At 60.2% G+C, this 25,732-nt stretch overlaps 4 protein-coding genes across 8 annotated transcripts; 3 read left to right on the top strand and 1 right to left on the bottom strand.

Moving 5' to 3' along the window:
• Positions 1-774: 774 nt before the first annotated feature.
• Positions 775-10,264, top strand: ICAM1 (intercellular adhesion molecule 1). 2 transcript variants are annotated; one of them, XM_045902234.3, is made up of 7 exons: positions 775-1,166; positions 2,787-3,044; positions 6,975-7,286; positions 7,647-7,934; positions 8,019-8,273; positions 8,464-8,712; positions 8,798-10,264. In XM_045902234.3, the coding sequence occupies exons 1-7, from the start codon at positions 914-916 to the stop codon at positions 8,968-8,970; spliced, it is 1,788 nt and encodes a 595-aa protein (XP_045758190.2). In that variant the 5' UTR covers positions 775-913; the 3' UTR covers positions 8,971-10,264. The 2 variants fall into 2 exon arrangements, with proteins under 2 accessions (XP_045758190.2, XP_064427414.1); XM_064571344.1 differs by lacking the exon at positions 6,975-7,286.
• Positions 10,265-10,342: 78 nt separating this feature from the next.
• ICAM4 (intercellular adhesion molecule 4 (Landsteiner-Wiener blood group)) lies at positions 10,343-12,183 on the top strand. Its single transcript, XM_045863889.3, has 3 exons — positions 10,343-10,864; positions 10,982-11,287; positions 11,419-12,183. Exons 1-3 carry the CDS (start codon positions 10,471-10,473, stop codon positions 11,559-11,561), a joined length of 843 nt encoding a protein of 280 aa, XP_045719845.1. The 5' UTR covers positions 10,343-10,470; the 3' UTR covers positions 11,562-12,183.
• A 637-nt stretch (positions 12,184-12,820) lies between these two features.
• ICAM5 (intercellular adhesion molecule 5) lies at positions 12,821-22,459 on the top strand. 4 transcript variants are annotated; one of them, XM_064571308.1, is made up of 11 exons: positions 12,821-13,285; positions 14,225-14,494; positions 14,688-15,008; positions 15,236-15,523; positions 16,041-16,181; positions 16,315-16,563; positions 17,023-17,265; positions 17,354-17,632; positions 17,717-17,956; positions 18,373-18,639; positions 19,346-22,459. In XM_064571308.1, the coding sequence occupies exons 1-11, from the start codon at positions 13,204-13,206 to the stop codon at positions 19,618-19,620; spliced, it is 2,655 nt and encodes an 884-aa protein (XP_064427378.1). In that variant the 5' UTR covers positions 12,821-13,203; the 3' UTR covers positions 19,621-22,459. The 4 variants fall into 4 exon arrangements, with proteins under 4 accessions (XP_064427378.1, XP_045718988.1, XP_054360900.1 ...); XM_045863032.3 differs by having other exon boundaries at positions 15,927-16,181; XM_054504925.2 differs by having other exon boundaries at positions 15,927-16,181; positions 18,740-19,488.
• A 32-nt stretch (positions 22,460-22,491) lies between these two features.
• On the bottom strand, positions 22,492-25,686 carry ZGLP1 (zinc finger GATA like protein 1). The gene is made up of 6 exons (XM_054504928.2): positions 25,175-25,686; positions 24,548-24,922; positions 23,845-23,930; positions 23,398-23,491; positions 23,120-23,245; positions 22,492-22,965 (listed from the first exon to the last, which is right to left on the bottom strand). The coding sequence occupies exons 1-6, from the start codon at positions 25,309-25,311 to the stop codon at positions 22,878-22,880; spliced, it is 906 nt and encodes a 301-aa protein (XP_054360903.1). The 5' UTR covers positions 25,312-25,686; the 3' UTR covers positions 22,492-22,877.
• Between the last annotated feature and the right edge of the window lie 46 nt (positions 25,687-25,732).

Below are 25,732 nucleotides of genomic sequence, written 5' to 3'. Positions count from 1 at the left end.
GCCGTCACAACGCTCCCCCCGCCCCGCCCTAATAGAATTAGCGGGTGCAAACATCTGCACGTAAACATCTGCACGTAGTCAGCGCGGGCGCCCAGCGCTCAAGTTTCAGGAACCTCGCGCAGCACTTGGAAATTGACGGCCTCTCTCCCCGCCCCACTTGGGGGCCTAGGAGCTGTTTCCCCGCGGAAAGAAAGGGTCCCAGCGCCCCCTCTCCATTCAAGGTTTGCTGCCTCGGTTTCCCCGAAGAGCCTAGGAACGGCAGCGGGGGACTCAGCGCGTCAGGACCACGCGGCTTCCTTCCTTTTTCTGGAAGCCGTGAAGATGTCCCCGCTGCGGAGGCCGAAAGGGGAAGCGAGGCCGCGGGGGTGGAAGCGCCCATTCGAGGGGGGATGCAGGGCCCCGGACGTGATGACGCCGCCAGTTCTCACCCCCAGGTTTCGCGGCCGCCAGAATGTGCCCGGGCTTGTTCCTGCCGCTTCTCGGGAAATCTATCCGCTGGGCAGGGCCGTGCTCCTTGGGGAGGGGCGCCCTTGATGGAGACCGCCCCGAAGGGACTTCTGCGCCCCCATCCAAGCGACGGACACTCCACTCGGCTAAAGAGGCCCGCAGGTGCTGGGGCGTCACACTTGAGTCCGAATCCCCTCGCAGCTCGGAGCCTCGGTTTACCCCTCCGTGGAATGGACACAATAGCGGTCCCTACCGTCCAGGGTAGTTGGCAGTATTCAGTAAAGAGTTTAGCGCAGCGTAAACGCAGAACCACGGTCAGCCCGGCCCCGGGGACCGGACCCTTAGCGCCAGGAGCGGGCCCGCGAGCCCGCGGGGCCGCTGCGGTCCTCGTTGCTGCAACTCGGAAATTCCGGCGCTCGATAGGGGGGACAGCCCGACTTGGGCTCGGTACCCTCTCGATCCGGAAATGCCGGAGCCCTCCTTCCGGAGGGGAAGGCGCGAGGTTTCCGGGAAAGCAGCCCCGCCCCTCTGTCCCCCCGTGCCCGGCCAGGCCACTATAAAAGCTCCCGCGCGCTCCAGCAGCCCAGTCCGCGCCGCACGTCTCTGCGCTTCTGCCGCGCGCTCTGCGCTCTCCGCCCTCGTCTGGCCGGCTATGGCTCCCGGCCCCGCCCGTCCCGCGCTGCCCGCGCTCCTGGCCCTGATCGGAGCTCTGCTACCAGGTGAGTCAGGGGTGGGAGCTGCCGTCGCGCCGGCTCCGGGGATCCAGGCTGCGCCCTGCAGGCACTGGCAGGACCGACTCCCGGCCAGCTGGGGATAAGCCGGCCAGCTGGGGATAAGCCCCAATCGTACTTAGGTAGCTCTTTATGGGAAGTTGGGGCTAGAGCCAAAGACAACAGCCGTGGGTTCGAATCCAGACCCTGCATCACCTCGATGAGTGGCCCCAAGCTACAGGTTGAGCCTCCCTCCCAGAGCCTCAGTTTCTCAGCCGTAAAATGGAGAACGCAAGAGCCGCCTCCTCGAAATGGTTGTGTCCTGGCCCAATGCCACGCCTGGCTCCAGGACCGGGTCAGACGGTATGGGGATGGGTCCGGCGCCAAGCTGAGTAGGCTGGGGACCCCCCGCCCAACACACACGTACATTCTGTTCCTCATCTCCTACTTCTGGGGAAGTCCGGGACTGCTTCTGCGCGGGGGAATTCCAGGGCTGACTTGCCCAGGGACCAGAGGCTGAGAGTGGGACGCCCCGGCACCCCTCCACCAACCCCAGTCTGGAGGGAGGGGAGAAAGGGAGATAGTGGGTCACGTACCGCGATGGGTGTTGGGAAGCCCCATGGTGGGAAAGGGACACCTGTGCTGACCAGCTCAACAAAGTTTTCTAGTCCAGATGCCAGTCTGGATTCTGTGGCTTTTTAGGTGAGTAACGTCACCTCTCCCAGCCTCACCGTTTCACTCCGTGAAATGGGAACCATCCCATTACTCTCGGAGAATTCACCGAGCTGCTGTTTTCCCACGCCTCCACCCCAGATAGAGTAGACCCAAAGCTGAGGCCAGGAATCTTTGGAGGAGAGAGAGAAGGGGTGGGCCCAGACAGACTTTCTGCTTCAGAGGCACCAGGGTCTGAGGAAGCTAACCACTACCACCCCCCTTCTTATCCCCTGCAGCACTCACTGCCTGCCCTATGCTGTGAGTCCATAGGATTAGCAGGGGCTGGGATGACTATATTCACCCACCTTACAGATGGAGAAATTGAGGCCTGGAGAGGGGAGACCACTTGCCAGAGGGAGTAGGGAGCCAGCTTAATTGGAATCTCTCCATTCCCGGAGGGCTAGCCCTCGCCACCTCATATCTTGGGATGGAGAAGAACACTGACTTCATGTCCCTCCTCTGCTAAAATCCTCCATGGCTTCGCATTGCCTTCAGAATGAAGAACAAGACCTTGCGTGGCCTGCACCGCCCACACGATCTTCCTGACCTCCTTGCTCCCAGCTCTTCCCCCTTACTCGCTCTGCTCCAGCCATCCTGCCACAGGGCCTTTGCACTTGTTCCTTTTGCCTGGAATTAATTTCTCTGTTCTCTGAATGGCCAGCCCCCTCTCATCATTCACACATTACCCTGTTGCCAAGGCACTGTCTGTTCTATCACCCTGTTTTGTTTTTGTCAAAGCTCGTATTAACATCAGTTATTAATTATCTTGTTTGCCTGTGAATTTTTCTGTCTCCCACACTGAAGGCAGAGTTTTTCTCTCATTCAAGGCTATGCGCCCAGCACAGGCTGGGTACATGGTAATTGTTGGTGAACCCAATTTGTAATGCCTGTCCCCTCCTCCATCTCTTGTTCTAGGACTTGGAGGTGCCCAAACATCAGTGCACCCCGCAGAAGCCATCATACCCCGTGGAGGCTCCGTGCAGGTGAACTGTAGTACTTCTTGTGACCAGTCCTCCACCTTGGGCCTGGAGACTCAGTTGACGAAGAAGGAAGTGGCCCATGGGGTCAACTGGAAGGTCTTTGAACTGAGTGATGTGCAAGAAGATAGCCATCCCATATGTTTTGCAAACTGTCACAAACAGACGATGTCTTCAATGTCCCTCATCGTGTACTGTGAGTGGCTGGGCCCAGGGGCTGGACTAGGCAGGCTGGGTGGGGGAGGTGGGTGCGTGGGGGTCCCCACAGGCCAGGACAGCCCTGGTGGCTCGGTGGTGGGGCCAGAGCTGACTCACCGAAGGACTGGTGGGCAGGCACATCTTCGGAGAGCCTCACTGTCCTCTGAAACCCCTTCTTGAATTTTCTTGGGTGCCTTGAGCACAATACAGAGATTCGGTACATTCGAATACTCTAGGCCTCTTTAAACATGTGACAGATCCTAGATGTGACTCTTGAAAAGAAGAAGCAATTTCAAAGCAGCCCGGACACGGCATTTTTCACATATTGGCAACAGGGGTGGGGGGAGCAGGCCATCCTGGGGCATTGCTGACAGGGTGGGGCATCAAGAAGCACAACCCTGAGCGGGGAAAGGGGGTGTCGGTTCTCTAAATGAGACAGGCATATGAGCTTGGACATAGAAATCCCACTCCTGGGAACCGGGCTTCCCTGCGGCCCCATCCACGAGGGAACTGAACGGGGCACAGGATGGGCTTATTCACTGTGGCTTTATTTGGAAGGGCAAACGTTCGCAAGCCACTCAGGCGTAGGGGGCCGGGGAGGTAAACTGTCGGCAGACCGTGTGGGGGAATAGTATGCAGCTGCGCAAAAAAAGAGGAAGCTCCTGTGTCCCCAAGAGAGAATGAGCTCCAAGGTGTACTGTCAAGTTGAAGGGAAGGGGAGGTATGCCCAGAGTGAGAGGCAGCCATCCCTGGTGTTAAGGAGCAGCGCGGCAGGGGGAGGGATGCCTGTGTTGGCGCATAAAGGAGGCATGAGAGGAAATGCAAGAAGTGACCGTGTAAGCTGGCTGTGAGGACAGAAGCTGGGGCAGGGCTGCTCTGGGAGAGGGCAGCAGGCGAGCCGTCTCGATGGGCCTTCTTTTACTTTGGGCATTTTGCACCGCAAGAATTACTGTTATCAGAGGCCATACAGAAATAAAACGCAGGTGCAAACAAAACAAAACAAAAAGGGGGCGCCTGGGTGGCTCAGTCGTTAAGCGTCTGCCTTCAGCTCAGGTCATGATCCCAGGGTCCTGGGATCGAGCCCCGCATCGGGCTCCCTGCTCTGCGGGGAGCCTGCTTCTCCCTCTCCCACTCTGCCTGCTTGTGTTCCCTCTCTCACTGTCTCTCTCTGTCAAATAAATAAATAAAATCTTTAAAAAACAAACAAAAAACAAAACAAAACAAAACAAAAACAAAAAGAACAAGGAAGGAAGAAAAGAAAGAGAACCGGCCCACTGGTCTTGGGATCAGCCAGCCTCGGGTTCCAATCCCAGCATGGCCCTGACTAACAGGGCGACCGTGGGGGACGTGGCTTGTCTTCCCATGAGCCCTCCTCACTTGGGTCTAACAAGGCCGGGAGGCGTAAAGGACATCCCACCTTCACGGTGCCTGGGCAAAAGAAGCCTTTGGGGAAATAGTAGCTTTGCTACTGACCTGGAGCATGTTTGAGCAGATTCTGGGCAGGTGAGGGGAGTCCCTGAACATTCCTGGTGGCCTGTGAAACCCCAGGCAAACCTCCCCGAAAGACTTCCACATTTCGGCCTGATAGCTGAGAGCTCAGTGCGCCAAGTTTGAGTCCTGGCTCTGTGACGTTTCTCCCTCTGTGCCTTTGGGTGCCAGACTTTGCCTTCATTTCCAGCTCTGTGAAATGGAACAGGTGCCCGGCACGCGGTAGAGGGGTCCCCTAAGAGACTCTCTATCTAGTTCGGTCCTGCTCCACGCCCAGTGTAAAGATGAGGCAGGATCCCTGGGTGGCTGAGCTTTCTCTAGAAAGAATAAAGGCGTTGAGTCCTATAGGAGATAACCCCTAACTGGGCCTTGAAGGGTGAGTAAGAGTTGATAGACGGACACTCAGGACAGAGGGAACAGGCTAGGCAAAGTTTTGAGCGGGGAAAACAGGCGGATGGGGGGAGGGGTGTTAGGAGGGGCTGAAGACCAACAGATTGGTGTGGCTAGAGCTGAGGTGGGCAGGGCCTCAAATGCCAGGTGGAGGAGCTGGGACCTTCTCCTCAGTGTACTAGGGAGCCACGGAGGGTGTGTGAACAGGCCAGGGTTCTAGATAGCGGAAGGCTTATGGGAAGCCAGAGAGCATTTGGCTGTGGACCTCGTCCAGACCACATGTGTGGGCAGTGGCTGGGTACAGGAAGGGAGGGCAGACAAATATTTGAAGAGTGAAGTAACCAGGACTGAAGGTTGGGGCTCAGGGAGAGGTCCAAGTAAGACAGACCTCCTCCCCCAGTCTGACCTTAAAGTCAAGGAGCTGGGCTCAGAGATGTGAATTCCATTTGGGGGTGGGGGGGTGGTGGGTAGGGGATGTGTGCTGAGGTTTGAGGTTTACACCAGCTCTGTAAATTCATGTTTGCAGCAGGTGGTTAGAGGTAAGCACTGGATGTCTGAGGGGTTTCTTGCCCTTTTATTTCTTAAAACAGCTTTATTGAGATATCGTATACACATCATAAAAGACACCCTTTTGAAGTGTACAATTCAACACATTTTAACGTGTTTATAGAGTTGTACACCCATCACCACGATCTAATTTTAGAACATTTCCATCACCCTAAAAAGAAACCTCATGCTCATTTACAGTCATTCTCTCTACCTCTTAAATGGACTCATAAAAGTCTTACCTCCAATAACCCATTTTACAGCTCAGGAAACTGAGGCTCGATTTCTACACCTATTCCAGTGGCGAAGTCACTCACGTATAGCTCATAGCAGTGAAGCCCCAAAGCTAGGTGTCAGCCCCTGACACTTTAACAGTCTTGCCAAGAGACAGTAAGACCCCACCCTGGGAAGCCTTTGGCGGGGGGGTCTCAGTGAGAATCACAGCTCACCGGGACTCTGCTGTCAATTTTCACCAGCAGCCCAGGCTTGAAATTCTGTTACCTCCCGTGGAGCGGAGACCCTGGCAAAAACAAAGCCCACGTGTTGTGTTTTCAGGGGATACTCAGAGTTTCATTTTGAGTGTCTGTGGTTTGTTCTTGCATTTTTAACATTTCAGGGGATCACACGGCACATTCGGGAACTTCTTTCCCTTAAAAGGGGGCTTCTGAAAGGCCTCGCTCGAATCAGTGTGGGTGGCTCGACCTTATTCTTTCTATGAACATAGACAGCCTACTGTGTACCAGCGGAGGGTCAGGGGGCAAAGACCCTTGCCCTCCCAGGCTGAACTACCATTGGCGGGGGGGGGGGGGACATAGAGGAGAAACAAGTTAACTGAGTAGATGTGTCACCTTCGGATATCAGATGGTGAGCGGTGCTTTGGAGAAAACTAAGGCCAAGAAGAGGAGAAGGGGGAGCAGGGGGCTTTTAAAAACAATCTCTACTGGACCGGGCAGCTTAAATTTCCTGTATTTATTTGACGGGACTCCTGGTGATAGATTTTGAGGTGCTTTTCCGCTTTTCTTTTCTTTCTTTTAAGATTTTATTTATTTATTTGACAGAGACACAGCGAGAGGGAACACAAGCAGGGGGAGTGGGAGAGGGAGAAGCAGGATTCCCGTGGGGCAGGGAGCCCGATGCGGGGCTCGATGCCAGGACCCTGGGATGGAGCCCGATGCGGGGCTCGATGCCAGGACCCTGGGATGATGACCTGAGCCAAAGGCAGACACTTAACAACTGAGCCACCCAGGTGCCCCGCTTTTCCGCTTTTCACTCTCAGATGCTGCAGTGAATAAATTGCTTTTGCCCCCTTCACAACCTCCTGGGGACTTCCCAACCGGTTTATCCCGAAACTCTTAACATTCCTGTCTGGCTTAGGTGGTTTGGGGAGTGTCAAGAGCGGAGAGCGGTGGGGCTCCTGGACAGGTGCAGCTGGCTCCCCAGCGCCCCCGGCGGTTGGGCAGCCTGTCCCGCTCACACACCACCACCCCGCCCCCTTAACACCCAGGGTTCCCGGAGCGAGTGGAGCTGTTACCCCTACCCCGCTGGCAGCCCGTGGGCGAAAACCTCACTCTGCGCTGCCAGGTGGCCGGCGGGGCGCCCCGGGACAGCCTCTTCGTGGTGCTGCTCCGCGGGGAGGAGGAGCTGAGCCGGCACCCGGCCTCTGGGGAGCCCGCCGAGGTCGAGGTCACGGTCCCGGTGCTGGCGGGCAGAGACGACCACCTCGCCAATTTCTCCTGTCGCACGGACCTGGACCTGAGGCCCCAAGGGCTGAGACTGTTCCAGAACATCTCGGCCCCCAGGCAGCTCCGAACCTTTGGTGAGGCACTGGGGAGCCGCCAGAGAGGATGGGCTCAGGGGCTGTTCCTGCTTGGGGTGCGGGCCGGGTGGGGGGGAGAGGCCTCTGGTCGTGGCGGTGCTCAGGTGGTGACCTAGATGACAAAGGCTTCTGGAGAGAGCATGTTCTTGGCCATAGGGGTGGGGTGGTCTGGGATGGGGTGCCCCAGCTGCAGGATCTTCTGAGAAGCCTGTACCCCTGCGTGGGTCCCGGGACAGGGATGACCCAGGCCAGAGTCTCTGGGAACCAGAGGATGTCCCAGGTGGGGGGAATGAAAATGCCCCAGAAGGGGGTTTCAGGTTGCCTGTCCCCTCTCTGTTCACACCCACCCTCTCTCCCCAGTCCTGCCGGAGACCCAGCCACGCCTTGCTACCCCCAGGATCGTGGAAGTGGGCACACAGTGGGCTGTGAACTGCACTCTGGATGGGCTGTTCCCAGCTGCAGAGGCCAAAGTCAGCCTGACGCTGGCAGAACAGAAACTGCACTCTACATCCCTGTACAGCAAGGACTCCGTCTTGGCCATGGCCAATGTCGAGGCGAACGCAGCAGAGGAGGGCACCCAGGAGCTGGCATGTGTGGTGACCCTGGGAGAACAAGACCGGATGTGGAAGGAGGATGTGACCCTCTACAGTAAGTCAAGAGGGGGCCGTGCTTCCAGGGGGTGGGGGGCAAATCCTGGGGGGCGGTGCTCACTGTGTGCCTACCCCCTCCCAGGCTTCCCCGTGCCCAACCTGACCCTAAGTGAGCCAGAGGTCTCAGAAGGGACTGTGGTGACTGTGGAGTGTGAGGCCCAGGCTGGAGTCGTGGTGTCGCTGAGCGGGCTGCCACCGGGGCCTCCAGCACCCAGGGCACAATTCCAACTAAATGCCAGCGCTGCGGACCACAGGCGCAGCTTCTCGTGCTCTGCTGCTCTGGACGTGGCTGGACGCTTGCTGCACAAGAACCAGACCCGGGAGCTCCACGTCCTGTGTGAGTGGGGCCACTGGAAAATGACCCCTAATCCCCAAGACCCAACCCCTTAAGACCCCATGAGCTCCTGCCCTCTGAGGGCCCCCTCCAGTCCTCTCCCCAGATTCCGGAGTCCTCCAGTCCTAGGTGGTGGTGGGGGGGTGTCCTCCTAGTCCCTCACCCCCTCCCTCATCTTGCTGTGTTTCTCCAGATGGCCCCCGACTAGACCAGAGGGATTGCCCGGGAAACTGGACATGGGAGGAAGGCTCCCAGCAGACCCTGCGGTGTCAAGCTTGGGGGAACCCGGTTCCTGAGCTGAAATGTCACCGGAAGGAGGATGAGGCTTTGCTGCCCATCGGGGACCTGAGACCCGTCAAGCGGGAGGTTGCGGGCACTTACCTGTGTCAGGCCCGGAGCCCCCGTGGTGTGGTCACCCGCGAAGTAGTCCTGAACGTGACCTGTGAGTGTGCCGGTGTTTGGGGCTGGGCAGGGCAGGGGCAGCGAGCCTGGCTCAACCCTCATCACGCCCTGTGTCCTCCCCACAGACCACCAGAATAACATGGTCATCATCATTCTGGTGGCGGCTGCTGTCATCTTAGGAACTGTGGGCGCAGCCGCTTACCTCTATAACCGCCAGCGGAAGATCCAGAAGTACAGGCTACAGAAGGCCCAGGAGGCAGCTACCATGAAGCTGAACACACCGGCCACGCCCCCCTGAACCTGGGCCACGCCCCGGCCTCCCCCTCAGCCCCCCGCGCGGTGGCAGTGGTGCCACACTGAACAACAGTGGTCACAAGCCATGCAGCTCCACCCCCGTTCCCAGGTTGCCTGAGGACAGGCTAGAGGCCTCAGGATACAGGGGTCCTGGCACCTGAACGCCTAGGATCCCCAAGCCTCACACCTGACCTGGAGCCACAGGACTGAGCCACAAGGAGGGGGCAGGACTTGGGGCATGACTATGAGGGATGTCAAAGCCTGCCCTGTCTGGGGGGGGTGTGGCGGGACACTCAACATGGGACGCCCAACTGGGAAACAGTGAACCCCCCCCCCAATGCGTGTGCTGAGGCCCTACAGCCCTGAGAAGTAACCTGCACAAACACCAGCAGCATGGAAACACATACCCCCATACTTCCTCTGCCAGATGCCAGGTCCAGCCCTGCAGTCCACGGACTGTCCCCAACTTTCGATGATGACGTATTTATTCATTTGTTCTTTTACCAGCTATTTATTGGGTGCCTTTTATGTGGGCCAGAATGGTAAAGAAGAGGAGCATGAGTTCCTGTCCTCAGGGAGCTGTCAGTCTAAACCTCATTTAGGGTGGCCAGGTACAGTCGCACTAGCTGTGCACTGCGCAGGAGCGCCTGGCAAAAAAAAGATCAAGTGGGGCTGGAATTTCCCATTCCATTAGCTAAGCTGCTTTCCTCCAGAAGGGGACTGGCAATGGTGATACTGTTTCGTTGGTGACATGCCCAGGGACAACCCACTGGGCCCGGACTCCTCCCACCATCACTGGCACTGACCTCTGTTAGTCCCCCCTCTGCCCATATGCCTCTCTGCTAGTGCTCACAGTGACACCGGGGCATGCCTAAACATGAATGCCCACTCGTTGGCAGCTAAACCATGGAGTCCCATGAAACCATGTCCAACCCCTGTGTCCCCGCCTTGTCCTGTTTCCTTCTCAGTGGGACAGAGCAAGAACAGAGCACTCCGGCAGCCCCAAGTTCCTGCAGAGATGAGGGCCCTGCAGGCCATAGGGAGTAGAGGCCTGGGAAGATCCCCTCCCAGCTCTGGAAGCCTCTCTCTCTTGTGCTAATAAAGCATTTTCATGTGCGCCTGACTTGTTTGAGTTGAGGGGAGGTGCTCATCCAGTAGGAGCCCTTTCCAGCCCTGTCCTCCCACTTCCTCCCCCAAGAAAAGGCTGCCGGTTCAAGGCCCACCCCCGAGGCTCTAATCCAAATCTTGTTAGGACCTTTCGAGACTCAAGCGAAAATTAAAGATTCCTCTCCAGAAAACTCTCTGACTCTTGCTTTACATAGGCCTGGAACCTCATTCTTGAGCTGAGGGAGGGGCTGAGGGGCTTATATACTGCAGGCTCCCAGGCCCTCGAGGGGCCTCTGTCCCTCTGGGTGGGGCTGCGGAGGCGGGGCTGCCGGCCTCCTTATCTCCAGAGCCAGCCTTGGCTCCCTGGCGCTCGGCCCCTCAGTCTGGGCCCTTTGCCATGGGGTCTCTGCTCCCCCTCTCGCTGCTGCTTTTGCTGGCGGCCGCCTACCCGGGAGGCGGGAGAGCGCGTCGGCGCCGGGGAGCGCGGGCCCAAGGCCCGGGAGGCAGCTCCCCGGCGCCCTCGGAGACCTCAGAGCCGTTCTGGGTGCGCATGAGCCCCGGGTTCAAGGCCGTGCAGCCGGGGGGCTCAGTGTGGCTCAACTGCAGCACCAGCTGCCCCCTGCCGGAGAATTCCAGCCTCAGCACTGGGCTGCAACGGGGCCAAACGCTCAGTGGGCCCGGCTGGGTATCCTACCAGCTGCTGGACGTGAGGGCCTGGAGCTCCGAGGTGCGCTGCTTCGTCACCTGCGCAGGAGAAACACGGGGGGCCACGGCCAAGATCACCGCCTACAGTGAGGGACGGGGGTCCAGGCCTTGCTGGGGTGAGGGGAGGGGGACGGGGTTGGGTGTTTAACAGACGCGCTAGGGGGCGCACGCGGACCTGGCTCAGAGGCCCCCTCTTGCTTTAGAACGGCCGCAAAGCGTGATCCTGGAGCCTCCGCTCTTGGTGGGCAATGAGTACACTCTGCGCTGCCACGTGACGCACGTATTCCCCGTGGGCTTCCTGGTGGTGACTCTGAGGCGCGGCGGCCGGGTCATCTACTCTGAGAACCTGAAGCGCTACACCGGCACTGATCTGGCCAACGTGACGCTGACTTACACGTTGCCCGCCAGGCCCCGCGACTTCTGGAAACCGGTGACCTGCCACGCACGCCTCAGTCTTGATGGCTTGGTGGTCCGCAGCAGCTCGGCACCCATAACGCTGACAGGCCTCGGTGAGGCACCTTTGTTATCCCGGGCCCCTGAGGAGGGGAGGGCCAGGGTGTGACGCCGGTAGGGTGAGCGAGTCGAGCGGGAGGTCACGTCTCCCTGGGCCCCGGTCCTAATTCTCACCTCCTGTCCCCAGCTTGGCGCCCCGCGCCCAAAGCCTTGGCCTCCACCTCCATCGCAGCCTTAGCGGGGATCCTTCTCGTCGTGGGGGCCGCCTACCTGCGAAAACGGCCGTTGGTGCAGAACCGGAGTAAAGAGAGGAGGGTCTCTGCCGGCTGAGCCGGAGGAGAAAGGAATCTGGGACGACTGGGGGGAACCCTGACTGATTCAATAAAGTCCTCCTCAGTCAGCCTCTGCCTCACGGCCTAAAGGTCCCCCCACGAGCGAACCTCCTCTGAGGAGGTGGTCTTCTTTTCTGGCCTTGCCTCAGTCACTTTCCCTAAGTGCCCTGTCTCTCGGAGGGCACCTGAGGCTTCCTCCTTCTCAGCCGCCTGGGGACCCGGGCGCCCCAGTCCCTCCGCATTCCCAGCCAAGTGTGGTAATATACCCCCCCTGCGGGCGTTATCAGTGGGGTGCAAATGGGCATAGCTTGGGCACTGGAGGGCTTTGGGCTGTGGGAGGCTTGGCTCACAGGACGGTTTTCCCCCCGATTGGCTCCGCCGCGCCACGCGGCAGCTCTGATTGGATATTAAGTTTCCTTTCCCATTCCCCCCCCCCCCGCCCCTCCACCTGCGACCCAGCACTTTCCCGGAGGACAGGGGTGGAGCGAGAACTGACCCCCACAGTTCACCGTTAGCTCTGGCGCTGAGAGCGCAAATGGACGGGGTCACATGACACACTGAGGGACGGAGATGCGAAGAAAAGGTACCCATGTTGTGACTGCGGGGAGGGAACAGTCAGAGGGCCCACGTGGGGTGTCACAGACTCGCGTCCTGGCAACGTCTTGATAATCACCGGGCCTGGGGGCCACATGCGGGGGGGGGGGCGTCAAAACCTGGGGGCCCGGATGCAGGGTCGAAGGGTCATAGTGGGTCTCTCGGTCTCGCGTGGACACAGAAGCCGAGCCCGCACTGGATGTCTGGGAGGGCCGGTGCGGTCCAGGGCCCCGCCCACCGCGCCGAAAGCGGATTCAGGGGCGCTCCTCCGCAGCTGGCGCTCACACACGCCGCGTAGACACGTGCCCGCTGCACGCTGGGTAAATACAGACCCAGAGCAGAGCCGACCCTAATTTAGACGCCGGCGAACGCTGCGCGCACGCACACGTGTTCCCGACTCGCTGGCACTTTGGTCCCCACCCCCTCTGTCGCGTGCGGGGGCGGAGCCGGAGGGGGACTAGGGGCGTGGCTACAGCCCTCAGCTCGCCGGCTCAAAAGGAGAAGGATCAGTGAGGAAGGCATCCCCACACACCCTTTCCTAGAATTGTGCCTTCCCCCATCCTGCTCTACAGCTCTCTCCTAGCCTTCAAACCAATCCCCTGCCCGGGAGGGGGTGGGGGAACTAACTATGGGGGCGGGGCTCTGAGTCCAGCTCATTACCACAGCATCCAAGCTAGGGGTAGGGTGGGGGCGGTTGAGAAGGGCAACCCAGCATCCCCCGACCTCGGCTTCGCCGCCGAGGATGACGCGGGAGCGCGCGGCCGCCCCCAGAAGGCTCCGGGAGATGGGGCGGGCCTCCACGTAGACCCCGGGGGTCGCTTGCTCCTGCCAGCACGCCTTCGCCGAGGCCGGGAGCCTGGAGCACGCTCGCCCTCCCGCCCCCCAGCCGCCTCTGCCGCCGCCCCCTCCTTGGAAACCAAGTTACCAACGTTAAACCAATCCCGGAACGCAACTCTGCCTCCTCCACAACCCACCCGCCGCGCCGTCCTCTCGCCCAGCTCAGCGCTCGCGCTCTCCTCGCCTCCTGCGCTTCCCCCGCGGCGGCGATGCCAGGGCCCTCGCCGGGGCTGTGCCGGGCATTGCTCGGCCTCTGGGCTGTCCTGGGCCTGGGGCTCTTCGGCCTCTCAGGTAAGAGCCGGGTCCTGGCTCAGGGTGGACAGGGCGGGGGCGGAGTTCCGGGACCAGAACAGCGGCCACAAGCCCCTCCCGGCTCCGCCCTCGTCTCGCTCTACTCCCACGCTTCTGCCCCACCTTGAGCCCGGGCCTTGCCCTCTATCCCTCTTCCCACCAACACACACTGGAGGCCCAGCTCCCAGGCTCCTCGCTTGCCCAGGTTTCTACCTTGCCCTCGTCGAGATCCCGGGTGCTCTTCCGCACCCATCTCATGCCCTGGAGACCCCGTGTCTCCCTTGTCCCTTTCCGGGGCACCTCTCCACGCTCTGTCATGCTCCATGGTCCACGGACTGCCATCCCCCTCAGTCGTGGTCCGGAAAGACCCGATCTCCCCAACTGCTGTGACTCAGAGGCGCTATTCCCGCTCCATCCGGAGCCCTGGCAACCGAGTCCCTCAGCTGTTACCGCGGTTCCTTCCATGAGCTCCAGCCTCGAGTCTTCTTTCGTGTTCTTCTCCCGGGTTTGGGGTCCTCACTTATCCTTGACTCAGCCTCATCTCTCCTTTGCCCTCGCCTCAACCTGTCTCCCCGTCTCTGGCAAGAACCCTGAGAACCAGTTCGTTTTCCTTCCTCCACACGAGGTCCCCTCTTCCCATCACTGCTGTGTGCGTCAAAGACCCCGTCTTTCATCTCATCCCCCTCCCCCCATGCTTTCCCATCACTCCATTGGCACCTTGGAGACCAGGGCTCTCTGCTGCCATGTCCCAGAGAAGCCCTCGAGGTTTGAACCCTGGGAGCGCGCCTCCAAACCTGAGGCCGGGGCAGGACGCGAAACTCCTGAATTCTTCCTTGGCTGTGGCCTCTACTAATTCCCCGGGAATCCCTGATTCGACATAGGGGCACTAAGATCCCAGGAAGGTGGCTCCCCAGGCTGAGCCCACGTTTCCCTGGTCAGCGGTCGCGCAGGAGCCCTTTTGGGCGGACCTGCAGCCCCGCGTGGCGCTCGTGGAGCGCGGGGGATCTTTGTGGCTGAATTGCAGCACCAACTGCCCACGACCTGAGCGCGGTGGCCTGGAGACCTCGCTGCGCCGGAATGGGACCCAGAGGGGCTTGCGCTGGCTGGCGCGGCAGCTGGTGGACATCCGCGAGCCGGAGACCCAGCCGGTCTGCTTCTTCCGCTGCGCGCGGCGCACGCTGCAGGCGCGTGGGCTCATTCGCACTTTCCGTGAGTTCTCAGCGGCCACGCTCTCACTCTACTATTTTCCCTTCCTTCCAAGCCCCGCCCCCTGGGTCACAGGGTCCTCCCCTTCAGGCTCCACCCTCTGGATCCCCAAGCTCTCCGCCCCTGGGCCCCTGGATTCCACGCCAAGTGCCTGGGAGCCTCGGCGTTTCCAAGAGCGGTGGTTCCCCCGTTGCAGAGCGACCGGATCGTGTAGAGCTGGTACCGCTGCCTGCCTGGCAGCCTGTGGGCGAGAACTTCACCCTGAGCTGTAGGGTCCCAGGCGCTGGGCCTCGTGGGAGCCTCACATTGACCCTGTTGCGGGGCACCCAGGAGCTCATCCGTCGCAGCTTCGCCGGGGAGCCACCCCGAGCGCGGGGCGCGGTACTTACGGCTACAGTACTGGCGCGAAGGGAGGACCATGGGGCCAATTTCTCCTGCCGCGCGGAGCTGGACCTGCGGCCGCATGGCCTGGGGCTTTTTTCAAACAGCTCCGCCCCCAGAGAGCTCCGAACTTTTGGTGAGTGGGTACAGGGAGCAGAAGGGGACGAGAAGGGGTCAGAGGAGTGTTTAAGAAGTTTGGAGGCAGAGAAATCTGAATTCCAATCCTTACTCCAACATACACCAGCTGTAAGTTGTTTTCCTCTCTGTGCCTTGAGGATAATACAAGATAGTGCATGTAAAGCGCTTAGTACATATTGAGTGGTTCCGATACATGATATTCAAGCTCTGTTCTTCGACACCCAGCCCTGTCTCCGGACCCCCCGCGCCTCGCTGCCCCCCGGCTCTTGGAAGTGGGCTCAGAAAGACCCGTGAGCTGCACCTTGGACGAGCTGTTTCCAGCCTCAGAGGCTGGGGTCTACCTGGCGCTGGGGGACCGCATGCTGAGTCCCGATATCACCCTGGAGGGGGACGCGCTCGTGGCCACGGCCACAGCCACAGCTAACGCAGAACAGGAGGGCGCCAGGCAGTTGGTCTGCAACGTGACCCTGGGGGGCGAGAGCCGCGAGACCCGGGAGAACGTGACCGTCTACAGTAAGAGGGAGAGAAGCGGGTCGCCGCGGCTCAGGGGTGGATCCGGTCGCTCTGCAACGGGAAGGCAGAGCAAAGGGTGGGCGGGGCCTTAGTATAGCAATAGCCGTGGTCCCAGTGTCCCTAAGGGGTGGGAAAGTTGGAGGACTGAGGTTGAATAGTTTTAGAGGCGGAGTCTGAGCCGCCGCCGGAAGGGGAACGTCGCAAACCCAGTGGGGACCCCGTAAAGTTGGGCGGGGCGAGGAGGAGGCGGGGCGAGAAGAGGGCGGAGCCTAAGCATCCGCAGAGGCCGAGCGAGGTACCTACAGTTCGGCGGCAGAGCCCAGAGAGTTCAGGCAGATAAGGGGCAGCCTCGACCCGCGGGAGGGGCGTGGTCAGTGGACTCCCGGCCAATGCCCCGCCCCAGGCTTCCCCGCGCCGGTCCTGACCCTGAGCGAGCCCAGCACCCCCGAGGGGAAGGTGGTGACAGTAACTTGCGCAGCTGGGGCCGGAGCCCTGGTCACACTGGACGGAATTCCAGCCGTGGTCCCGGGGCAGCCCGCCCAGCTTCAGCTAAATGCCACCGAGGACGACGACAAGCGCAGCTTCTTCTGCGACGCCATCCTCGAGGTGGACGGGGAGACCCTAAGCAAGAACAAGAGCGCCGAACTCCGCGTCCTATGTGAGTTGGCCTTTAACCTCTCGCCTCCCTCCTCGTGATTTCCAAGGGCCTGTCCGGTCCCTGGCCGTATTGTGGAAGTGGGGCTTTTCCTCAAGGACCGTGTCTAGCTTCTCAGTACCCCGCGCCCCTGCAGACGCCCCTCGACTAGATGATTCTGAGTGTCCCAGGAGCTGGACGTGGCCGGAGGGCCCCGAGCAGACGCTGCGCTGCGAGGCCCGCGGAAACCCTGCGCCCTCCGTCCACTGCGAGCGGCCTGACAGCGGGGCGGTGCTAGCGCTGGGCCTGCTGGGTCCGGTCACTCGAGCTCTCGCCGGCACTTACCGCTGCACTGCGGTCAACGTCCAGGGCGAGGCAGTCAAAGAAGTGACGCTGACGGTCGAGTGTGAGTGGGGGTGCACAAGGCGCATTTCTGCTTCTCAGGGTCTCGGGGTGACTAGCCTACAGGGTCTGAAGTGTGTCTTTGGGCAGGATTTTGGGAAAGGGAAGAGGCTGGTGAGCGGTATTAGGGGAAGATCTTAGAGAAGGAGGGAGGGGGAGAGGTAGACGTGTCCCTAAGGGTCTGGGGTGTGGTGTGTGGACAGAGTCTTGGGAAGGTGGGCTTTCCAAGGCGTCTAAGAATTTCTAGGCCAAAGACTTGGGGTGGATCCTGTGGGCACTTTGTAGGAATCAGAAAAAAACACTAAAAACAGCTCACCACTCCACCAGCATAAAACCTCTTTGGTTTAGTGTCTGGGCAGGGCACAGCCTGCCCAACCCTCTGTGGCCGCCCTCATACGGAAAGAGGGTCTAGGGACATTGGGCCAGTCCCCATCCTCAAACCCAACAACACTTCCTTCTCCAGACGCCCCATCGCTGGACAGCATGGGCTGCCCAGAACACATTACATGGCTGGAAGGAACAGAGGTCTTGCTGAGCTGCGTCGCACACGGGGTCCCGCCGCCCAGCGTGAGCTGTGTGCGCCCTGGGGAGGCCGGGGTCGTCGAGGGCCTGCTGCATGTGGTCCGGGAGCACGCAGGAACCTACCGCTGTGAAGCCACCAATGCTCAAGGCTCTGTGGCCAAAAATGTGGCTGTCACGGTGGAATGTGAGTGAGGACAACACAGGGCAAGATGGGGTATGTCAGGATAACCCTGGCCTGACTTCCAGTCCCTGTGTGACCTTCTGCTCCCCAGATGGCCCCAGTTTCGAGGAGCTGAGCTGCCCCAGCAATTGGACGTGGGTGGAAGGATCTGGGCAGCTGTTTTCTTGTGAGGTGGATGGAAAGCCAGAGCCAAGTGTGGAGTGCATCGGCTCAGAGGGCACCAGTGAGGGGATGCTGCTGCCGCTGGCCTCCCCAGACTCTAGTCCCAGAGTCCCCAGCAGCGCTAGTGAACTGGCACCTGGTATCTACATCTGCAATGCCACCAACCGGCACGGCTCCATGGTCAAGACAGTCGCCGTGAGCACGGAGTGTGAGCGGGGCCGAGGCTGGCGGGGAAGTAGGGGTGCCCCAGGGGCCGGGCCCCTCCCTGACGTCCCCCATGGCTGCTTTGCAGCGCCACCGCAAATGGATGAGTCCACCTGCCCAAGTCACCAGACGTGGCTGGAAGGGGCCGAGGCTGCAGGGCTGGCCTGCGCCGCCCGGGGTCGCCCCTCCCCACAAGTGCGCTGCTCCCGGGAGGGCGTGCCCAGGCCTCAGCGGCTGCGCGTGTCCCGAGAAGATGCGGGTACCTACCGTTGCTTGGCCACCAACATGCATGGCACGGACGCACGGACGGTCACCGTGGGCGTGGAATGTGAGTGGGAGTAGCACCAGTTAGAGGGCACTGGGTTCCCAAAACAGTGGCTTGCAGCAGTGGCCTTGCCCAGGGCAATTCAAGGGTACCTCCTTAGGCCCCCTTCCTGGGGACAAGGATTCCCGGTCTAAACCTGAGGCTAATGAAAACTCTAGGGAACAGGAGCCCGCGCCCCCCTCAAATTCTAGGTCAGAAGGGCACTGGTGCAGGTCCCTACCCCCTCTCCTTCAGAGAAGCAGGGCACAGGGTTTTAGTGCTGACTACAGCCGAATAGTAGGGGCAGGTGGCTCTGAAGGAAGGCCGGATCCCTGCCTGCCCATCCGAGGAGGGGTGCTCTGATTGTGGTGGGCGGAAGGGCACTTGGTCGGTGCGTGGACCGGCTCTGAGGGGCTCCTCCAACCTCCTGTCCTCTGCAGACCGGCCGGTGGTGGCCGAGTTGGCCGCCTCGCCCCCCGGGGGCGTGCGGCCAGGCGGGAACTTCACGCTGACCTGCCGCGCAGAGGCCTGGCCCCCAGCCCAGATCAGCTGGCGCGCGCCCCCGGGGGCGCTCAACATCGGCCTGTCGAGCAACAACAGCACGCTGAGCGTGGCGGGCGCCATGGGCAGCCACGGCGGCGAGTACGAGTGCGCAGCCACCAACGCGCATGGGCGCCACGCGCGACGCATCACAGTGCGCGTGGCTGGTAAGTGGCAGCTGGGGGGCGGGGCTAGGGATCCGCAGGGGGCGTGGCCTGCGCCGCGCGGCCCCTGACCCGGTCCTCGCTTCCCTCTCCTTCCCCGCAGATGAGACTGAAGTGGGCCGGGGCAGAAGTCGGGGGCACCCTGACGAGTGGGGCTTTGATGGCGGGTTGGGGTGGAAGGTGGAGGAAGAGGGAACGGACTGGAGCTCAAGGGGAGAGACCCTCCAGGGCCGTGACGGCTGTGGGAGGGGCTTATTAACTTGGGGTAGAAGTCACCCCTCACTGTGCCGCTGTGGAGAAGAGGTGTTGGAGAGGGACCTAGGGTAGAGGATGGGGGTGATGGGGGGTCCCACCCAGATCCCCTCCCCCCCACTTCGTGTATCTCGGGTTTTCCGGGGTGAAGGAGTGACCCGGTCCCCCCTACCCTCATCCTCTTGGGGGTGAAGAGAGTTGACTTCTGGGTATCCCTGGGGCTAGGGGCTTCTATCCTCATGTGCTGAGGTGACGCGTAAAACGGATCTGGGGTCGCACCAGCGCTTGGGGTAGCCTTTGAAGGCTTTCTCCTTTCCCCCACCCCACGCTCTGAGTTCCCTGGGGTTCTCTGCCAGGCCCGTGAGGACTGACCTCGTGCCAATGGGGAGGGAACAGAGGTGGCCGCGCTTGGGAGCCTTGAGCTGGTCCACTCTCTTTGAGGGTCTCCACCCCGCAGGTCCATGGCTGTGGGTCGCCGTGGGCGGCGCGGCGGGGGGCGCGGCCCTACTGGCCGCGGGGGCCGGCCTGGCCTTCTACGTTCAGTCCACCGCTTGCAAGAAGGGCGAGTATAATGTGCAGGAGGCCGAAAGCTCGGGTGAGGCCGTGTGTCTCAACGGCGCGGGCGGTGGCACTGGAGGGGGCACGGGTGCCGAAGGTGGAACCGAGGCTGCGGGCACCGCGGAGGCGCAGGCAGGGGGCGAGGTCTTCGCCATCCAGCTGACGTCGGCTTGAGCCGGTTCCCCTCTCCCCGCGGGCCGGGGGACGCCCCCCAGAGGCACACGGGGGCTTACTTATTGTTCTATTTATTTATGTATTTATTTATTTATTCATTCATTTATTTATTCAATTCCAGGGGCGTCACCCCCATTTTCTACCCACCCCCCCAACAAATAAAGTTTTTATAAAGGACTCTGGGTCTGTCCACTTCAGTCTCTGCCATGTGGAAGCAACCCAAGGTTCCAGTCCCAACCCCGTGGGTTATTCATACATAAACTACTTTGGCTTGTTTGTTTTTGAGGGCCTACTATGTGTCAGCACAGCCCAAGCCACCTTCATGCGGTGTGGGCTGGAGCGTGTTCTCTCCGTGTCCCATTTCCTGCTGTCAGCCAGCCTTGGGCTGGGGTGGGGACTGCAGGCCTTCCTCCCGCTCCCTGACCCTTATCTCTTCCGCCCAGTGCTGCCCTCTAACCCCGCTAACTCTTGCGGTGGGAGCTAGGTGATTCCCCCAGGCCTGGTTCCAGGCGCCGCAGAAGCTGTCTTCCCAGGGTGGGTGGAGCCCCCTCCCCGGGGTCTGGGCATTGGGCCCCTGTCCTGAGGTCTCGCCAGGATGAGGAAATGCAGACAGTGGCTGCACTTATGAGTGACAGGTCCCAACTATTAAAGGGTGCATCCCCGCCCCACCCTCAATGCCTCCTCCATCCTGTGTCCATCCACCGTGCCTCAGTTTACCCCCAACCTGCCTTTTGACTGCCTGTCATGATTCAGAAGAGACACACGGCTATCAGCTGCAACCCACTCCGCACACCACCGCCCCCCTCACCCCCTACAGCATAAGGAGAGAACAGCTGCTCTCCCCCCACCCTTGTGGTCTCTGCCTCCCTCAAAAGCAGGAACAGAGCCTGAGAGAAGGAAGCAGTCCTGGACAGCTCCCACTCCATCAGCTGCCCTAGGCACGCATTTCCTGAGCAAAGGTAAGAGCAGGAAATGGTTGCGGGGGGATTGCTAGGGGGTTGGGGGTGGGAGGAACTAGCGGCCTGTCGCACACACACACACCCCCTTAACTACTTCCCTCCTCACGATTCCTTATGTCCCACCAAGTCCAGCCTGCCACAGGGCCTTTGCTTTTGCCATTCCCTCTGCCTGGACTGTCCTCACCTCAAAGTCCCACAGCCAGTTCCTCATCCTCAGGTCTCTATCCAAATGTCAGAGAGGCCTTGGCTGTCTCTCCTCCGAGAGAAGCAAAACTGAGGTAGCCCTCCAACGCCTTATCTCCTTACATACTTTCTTTTCTCTGTAGCATCAACCACCACTTGACACTCTATTAGATATTTGACTGTTTACTGTCACTTTAGAATGTTGGCTTCGCTAGAGCAGGGTTCTTTGTTTTAGTCACCATAAACTGCCCCCCTTGGGGTCTGGTACACAGTAGTTGCTCAATAAATGCTCAATAAGTGGGTAAAAACAGCCGTGAGTTCACAGGTACACAGTCTGAGACCTTCATGTGTTCAACGTGCATCCCCAAAGAACTCCATGCTGGGCCCTGGGATGGCCCATCACGGTCAGGGACACAGTTGTGGCCTTGGACCCCTGAAGTCATGGTCCAGGTGGGAAGATGAAGGTGAATGAAATAACCCCAGAGCAGTAGAGAGCTGACAAATTCTGGGAGGTTCTAGGAGGGAGACCAGTGAGGAGCTGAACTAGAGCGTGACAGCATGGGAGTGGGGTATGTATTTTAGACTGGGTGGTCAAGGAAGGCTGCCCCACCCTCCCAGTAATGAGAAGGCAGCAGCTAGGGGAGACGCCGGGGAGGGTGTTCTGAGCTGAGGGATCTGAGGGCTGAGGAACTGGGCCCAGACCTTCCCCACAGGCTCACCCAAAACAGACAAAGAGGGTTTCACAGGGGCTCCCCTTCCTGGGCTACGTGGCCTGGCAGGTCTCACTCACTGCCATGCGGGACCACCCCCCACCCTGGCTGCATCCCTCCAGTTCTCCCAGTGGGCACTGGTATCCTGTGTGTTCTGGCGACAGCGACAGGGCTGAGCTCTGGCCAGGGCCCTCTTCTCCTGAATGGCTTCTGGCTGCAGGCTAGGGACACCCGTGGTGGGGTTGGAGAGCTCTTGGAAGAGGGGGGAGGGGACCACAGAAGGGACTGGTGTGCATAAAGGTGTAGGAAGGGGACATCCTGCAGGCAGAGGTGGAGCTGACGGATAAAGGGACCACTGTGGGTGTATCACTGTGTGCCAATGTGTGTCAGCTAGGTGCATTTTCCGTGTGTTGACAGATGTATCTGTCCTGTGTCTGTCAACGCTTGTTTCTGTCTAGCGTGTGGTCTATGTGTCTCATGTGCGTGTCAGCACACGCGAGTTTGTCAGTGTGTCTTGTATGTGAATGTGTGTTAGCCCACACACACGTATCTGTCTTGCCTTTTTTTAAGATTTTTTTTTTAGGGGGGCACCGGGTGGCTCAGTTGGTTGGGCGACTGCCTTCGGCTCAGGTCATGATCCTGGAGTCCCTGGATCGAGTCCCGCATTGGGCTCCCTGCTCCGCGAGGAGTCTGCTTCTCCCTCTAACCCTACCCCCTCTTGTGCTCTCTCTTTCAAATAAATTAAAAAATAAATAAGATTTTTTTTAGGGGTGCCTGGGTGGCTCAGTCGTTAAGTGTCTGCCTTCAGCTCAGTCATGATCCCGGGGTCCTGGGATCGAGCCCCGCATCTGGCTCCCTGCTCAGCGGGAAGCCTGCTTCTCCCTCTCCCACTCCCCCTGCTTGTGTTCCTGCTCTCGCTTTGTCTATGTCAAATAAACAAACAAATTCTAAAAAAAAAAAAAAAAAAAAAGTTTTTTTTTTTTTTTTTTTTTAAGTCATCTCTACACCCAACACCGGGCTCGAACCCACAACCCCGAGACTGAGAGTCGCACACTCCACTGACCGAGCCAGCCAGGCGCCCCGTGTGTCTGTCTGTCTCCATGTGTTCTTTGTCTCTGCATGTGGTGGCTGTTGCCCTATATGGGATGTTGTGGTGAATGTGGCTCATTCTCTGTGGGTGGGCTGGTCCCTGTATGTACGAGTGTGTGTGTCCCTCAGAATCCTAATGAGAAAACACCTGCCCCCACATTCCTGGCGCGGGGGAGAGAGGGGGAAGTGTGCACGAGGTGGGATCCCCAAGTCACAGCGCTCTTTCTCAGAGTAGTTGTGTTCTTTATTGTTATTGCTGTTCACAGTAGGAGTGTCACTGCTGAGGACATTTTCGGAGGGGAGGCTCAGCCAAACCTCATCGGACCAGGGGCCAGGGAGGGGGACAGTGGCCCCCTGAGACAGGGACTCTGGAGCCCGAGGCCTGGGTCTTCCACCTGAGATCCCTGAATGGGAGGGGGCAGAGAAGAGGCAGGCTGGACCCTTGAAGACCCAAGTTTTTTCCCCACTCCTCCCAGGAGGGCTTGTGCCCATTCCCTGCCCTCCCCACCACAGAGAAACTGAGTCAGGACAGGCTCAGCTGGGTGAGGAAGGGCTTACCCTTCCTGAGTTGGGCCTTGGTGGGGGCCCAGGGACACCCCACATCTGCCACATAACTTCTTGGGCTGGACACTTTTCCTGGGCACGAGCCAGCAGCTGGAGCAGCGAGTGCCATATTTCTTGTACCTGGAGTGGGGGTGCAAGAAACCAACATCAGAATGCAGCAGGGGTCCAGAAACTACCACTTTCTGGGTAGTTCCACTTTCCGCAAGGGTGAGTGTTTCCCCTCCCAGAACCCCACACTGGCTAAGCATCCAAACTCCTTCCATCCTGAGGACCTGATACCACAGGCATTGCAGAGAGGGGTCCCATCTTCAGCATCTCTCCAGAGTGGGGTCCTTTGGGTCCTACAGGAAGCACAGCACCGGGGCCCTGAGGGGGCAGAGGTCAAAGGGTAAGGGGCAGAGGCCAAGAGTCTGGGCTCAGGAGGCCTGTGCAGGTGGGGCATTTTGTTAGAGTCTCTACGAAGGCCCCACCTGGCTCTGGGCCAACCCTGGGTATTACCAGACCTAAGACAGAGGGAAAGCCAGGAAGGGAGACAGATGGCAAAGCTAAGCAGAGGAAGAAACCGGGGGTGGGGGTGACTCAGCCTGAGTGGAGGGAGGTGCACCATGACTCCTTCTGGATGGGTCTAAATGGGGAAGCAGGATGGGAAGAAAGACAGAGAAGATGGGAAACTGCCCCCCCCCCCCCATATTTATAGCTCTTAAGTCACCAGGACTCACCGAGGGCCTCGCCGCCTCCTGAGTTGGCCTCAGGACCCCTGGCAGGACCTGTAGAGGGACCCTGAGAGCGGCTACTGCAGGCCAGGCTGGGGAGTAGACAGGAGTTAGCATTGGGGGTCTGTACCTTGTCCCAGGCAGCGGCCCCTCAGTGATGATTTACTATCGGGATTTGAGGCATCCCCCAAGGAGGCGTCTGATGTCTGAAAGGCCTGGCCTTGTCCCTCATCAGTAATGAGTATTATGTGAAGAGGTAGGAAGTCTGGGGCCAGCCTGCCAGTTTGGGATCCCATTTCTCCTGAGTCCTCACTGCGTGACTCCGGACAAGCGATCGCATCCTCTGCACCTCAGTTTCCAAATCTGCAAAATGGGCTTCACAAGGCTTCAGGGAGCCCATATACATCAAGGGCTACCTGTTACCTCTCATGGTTGTTGTTCCTGACAGGTGGTGGTCATGATCATTACTGGGAAAAACAACAGTTAGCAACCACCCTCAGTATGGTCAGGCCCGTCTCGTAAACAGGACCTATGCTCGGACCAGGACATTGCTGGGTCACGGCGCCAGCCTGAGGTCTCGCTCAGAGGCTGGGCCATTTGTAACGTAGGGCTGGTGTGGGGCGCCCGCGAGCAGATGCCGGGAGGCCCCTGCCCCCACCATTATTACTATAACTTGCAAAAGGGCGCCCTCCTCTGGGCCAGCCCCTACCTGTAGCTGGGTATGATCTGTAGGCTGGAATCCGGCTTTATCTGAAACTTCAGGGTCACCCCCTCGAACCGGGGGTCCACTTTCTCAGCGCCCGGGTGGGGCTTTGACTGCTTCCGGGGCCTCCTCTGGGGTAGGGCTGAGGGGGCTGGGGGAGCCTCCAGGGGCCCTGAGCTGCAGCATGGCTGGCTGATTGGGGTCAGCATGTTCTTGGCATCCCTTGCCAGAGGCGAGGGTCCCAGAGTCTCCAAGGCCTTCAGCTCCCAGCAGGGCCCCAGGGCTTGGGTGTCCCGGGCAGGGGGCTGAACCAGCCCTTCTGCTGTTTCTTGGAGGAAACGCAGGGCAGTGACTGAGTCCTGGCTTGCAGGCCAGAAGGACCTGGGGACAAGGGACAGTGTGGTCACCCCCTTCCCTGGGCAGCACCAATGCAGTCCTCAGAGACATGGGGGAATTGCGTGGCCTCTGACCCCCATATGACCCCCGTATGACCCCGAGTATCCCTCGGGACCAGAACTTCTTTTTAAGTGCCAGTAACTAACATGGTGACCTCTGGATAACCCCCAGGAACCAGAGGTCATGACCCTTTGACCCCTGGATCAAGTTGGGGGAAGGGGCCGCTCCTGAACGCACCTGCCATTGGGTCTGGGGCATCCTGGGGTCCTTGGTGCCTGCTGAGCAGGGGGCGCCCGGGGCGGCTTAGGGTCCAGACACGGCGGCGCCAGGAGCTCTTGCAGCTTCGAGAAGTCTGGGACCGGTTCGGCCTCCATCACGCCCCGGCCCAGCCCCACTTCCCTAATCGCGCCCGGCCCCGCCCACCCTGAGCCCACTCGATGAGCCCCACCTGAGTGGAGGAGGACGTGCCCGGTGGGGGCGCTTCTGGCAGAGGCTGCGAGGAGCCCCACCTGGGCTGGGCGGGGCGGGGCGAGCGCGGCGGGGCGCCTCTGGCAGGCAGCGCTGGGCGCCCGGGGCCAAGCTCCCCCCGCCCCCCCAGGCCGGCCTCGGTCCCACTCTGGCAGCTCCGCTCGGGGGGCCCTCAGACCCCTCCAGGCCAGCCTGGATCCCCGCAAATCCCTCCGCGGCCGGGGGGGCGGGGCTTGGGCACGCGGGTGCACGTGGGCTCGGGCTCCCGGGCTCTCCAGGACGCCAGCTTCCGGGCCTCTGCCTCAGCCGTCCCGCGACCCCAGCGCT

The sequence above is a fragment of the Mirounga angustirostris genome, unplaced genomic scaffold (genome assembly GCF_029215605.1).
Source record: "Mirounga angustirostris isolate CCGP_5_RB_7025 unplaced genomic scaffold, mMirAng1.0.hap1 SCAF_1, whole genome shotgun sequence".
Lineage (NCBI taxonomy): Eukaryota > Metazoa > Chordata > Mammalia > Carnivora > Phocidae > Mirounga > Mirounga angustirostris.
Note: the sequence above shows the minus strand (reverse complement) of the source record. Positions and strands in the feature narration are given on the sequence as shown.

Bases quoted from the DNA above. Each gene is read 5' to 3' on its own strand.
- ICAM1 (XM_045902234.3), top strand. From the start codon at position 914: ATGCCGGAGCCCTCCTTCCGGAGGGGAAGGCGCGAGGTTTCCGGGAAA. The intron at 3,045-6,974 runs GTGAGTGGCTGG...CTTAACACCCAG, and splicing joins AATGTCCCTCATCGTGTACT to GGTTCCCGGAGCGAGTGGAG. The intron at 8,274-8,463 runs GTGAGTGGGGCC...GTGTTTCTCCAG, and splicing joins CCGGGAGCTCCACGTCCTGT to ATGGCCCCCGACTAGACCAG.
- ICAM4 (XM_045863889.3), top strand. From the start codon at position 10,471: ATGGGGTCTCTGCTCCCCCTCTCGCTGCTGCTTTTGCTGGCGGCCGCC. The intron at 10,865-10,981 runs GTGAGGGACGGG...CTCTTGCTTTAG, and splicing joins GGCCAAGATCACCGCCTACA to AACGGCCGCAAAGCGTGATC. The intron at 11,288-11,418 runs GTGAGGCACCTT...TCCTGTCCCCAG, and splicing joins CATAACGCTGACAGGCCTCG to CTTGGCGCCCCGCGCCCAAA.
- ZGLP1 (XM_054504928.2), bottom strand. From the start codon at position 25,311: ATGGAGGCCGAACCGGTCCCAGACTTCTCGAAGCTGCAAGAGCTCCTG. The intron at 23,931-24,547 runs GTAGGGGCTGGC...TCTACTCCCCAG, and splicing joins CAGATCATACCCAGCTACAG to CCTGGCCTGCAGTAGCCGCT. The intron at 23,492-23,844 runs GTGAGTCCTGGT...CTGCCCCCTCAG, and splicing joins AGGAGGCGGCGAGGCCCTCG to GGCCCCGGTGCTGTGCTTCC.
- ICAM5 (XM_045863032.3), top strand. From the start codon at position 13,204: ATGCCAGGGCCCTCGCCGGGGCTGTGCCGGGCATTGCTCGGCCTCTGG. The intron at 15,009-15,235 runs GTGAGTGGGTAC...TTCGACACCCAG, and splicing joins CAGAGAGCTCCGAACTTTTG to CCCTGTCTCCGGACCCCCCG. The intron at 17,266-17,353 runs GTGAGTGAGGAC...TCTGCTCCCCAG, and splicing joins TGTGGCTGTCACGGTGGAAT to ATGGCCCCAGTTTCGAGGAG.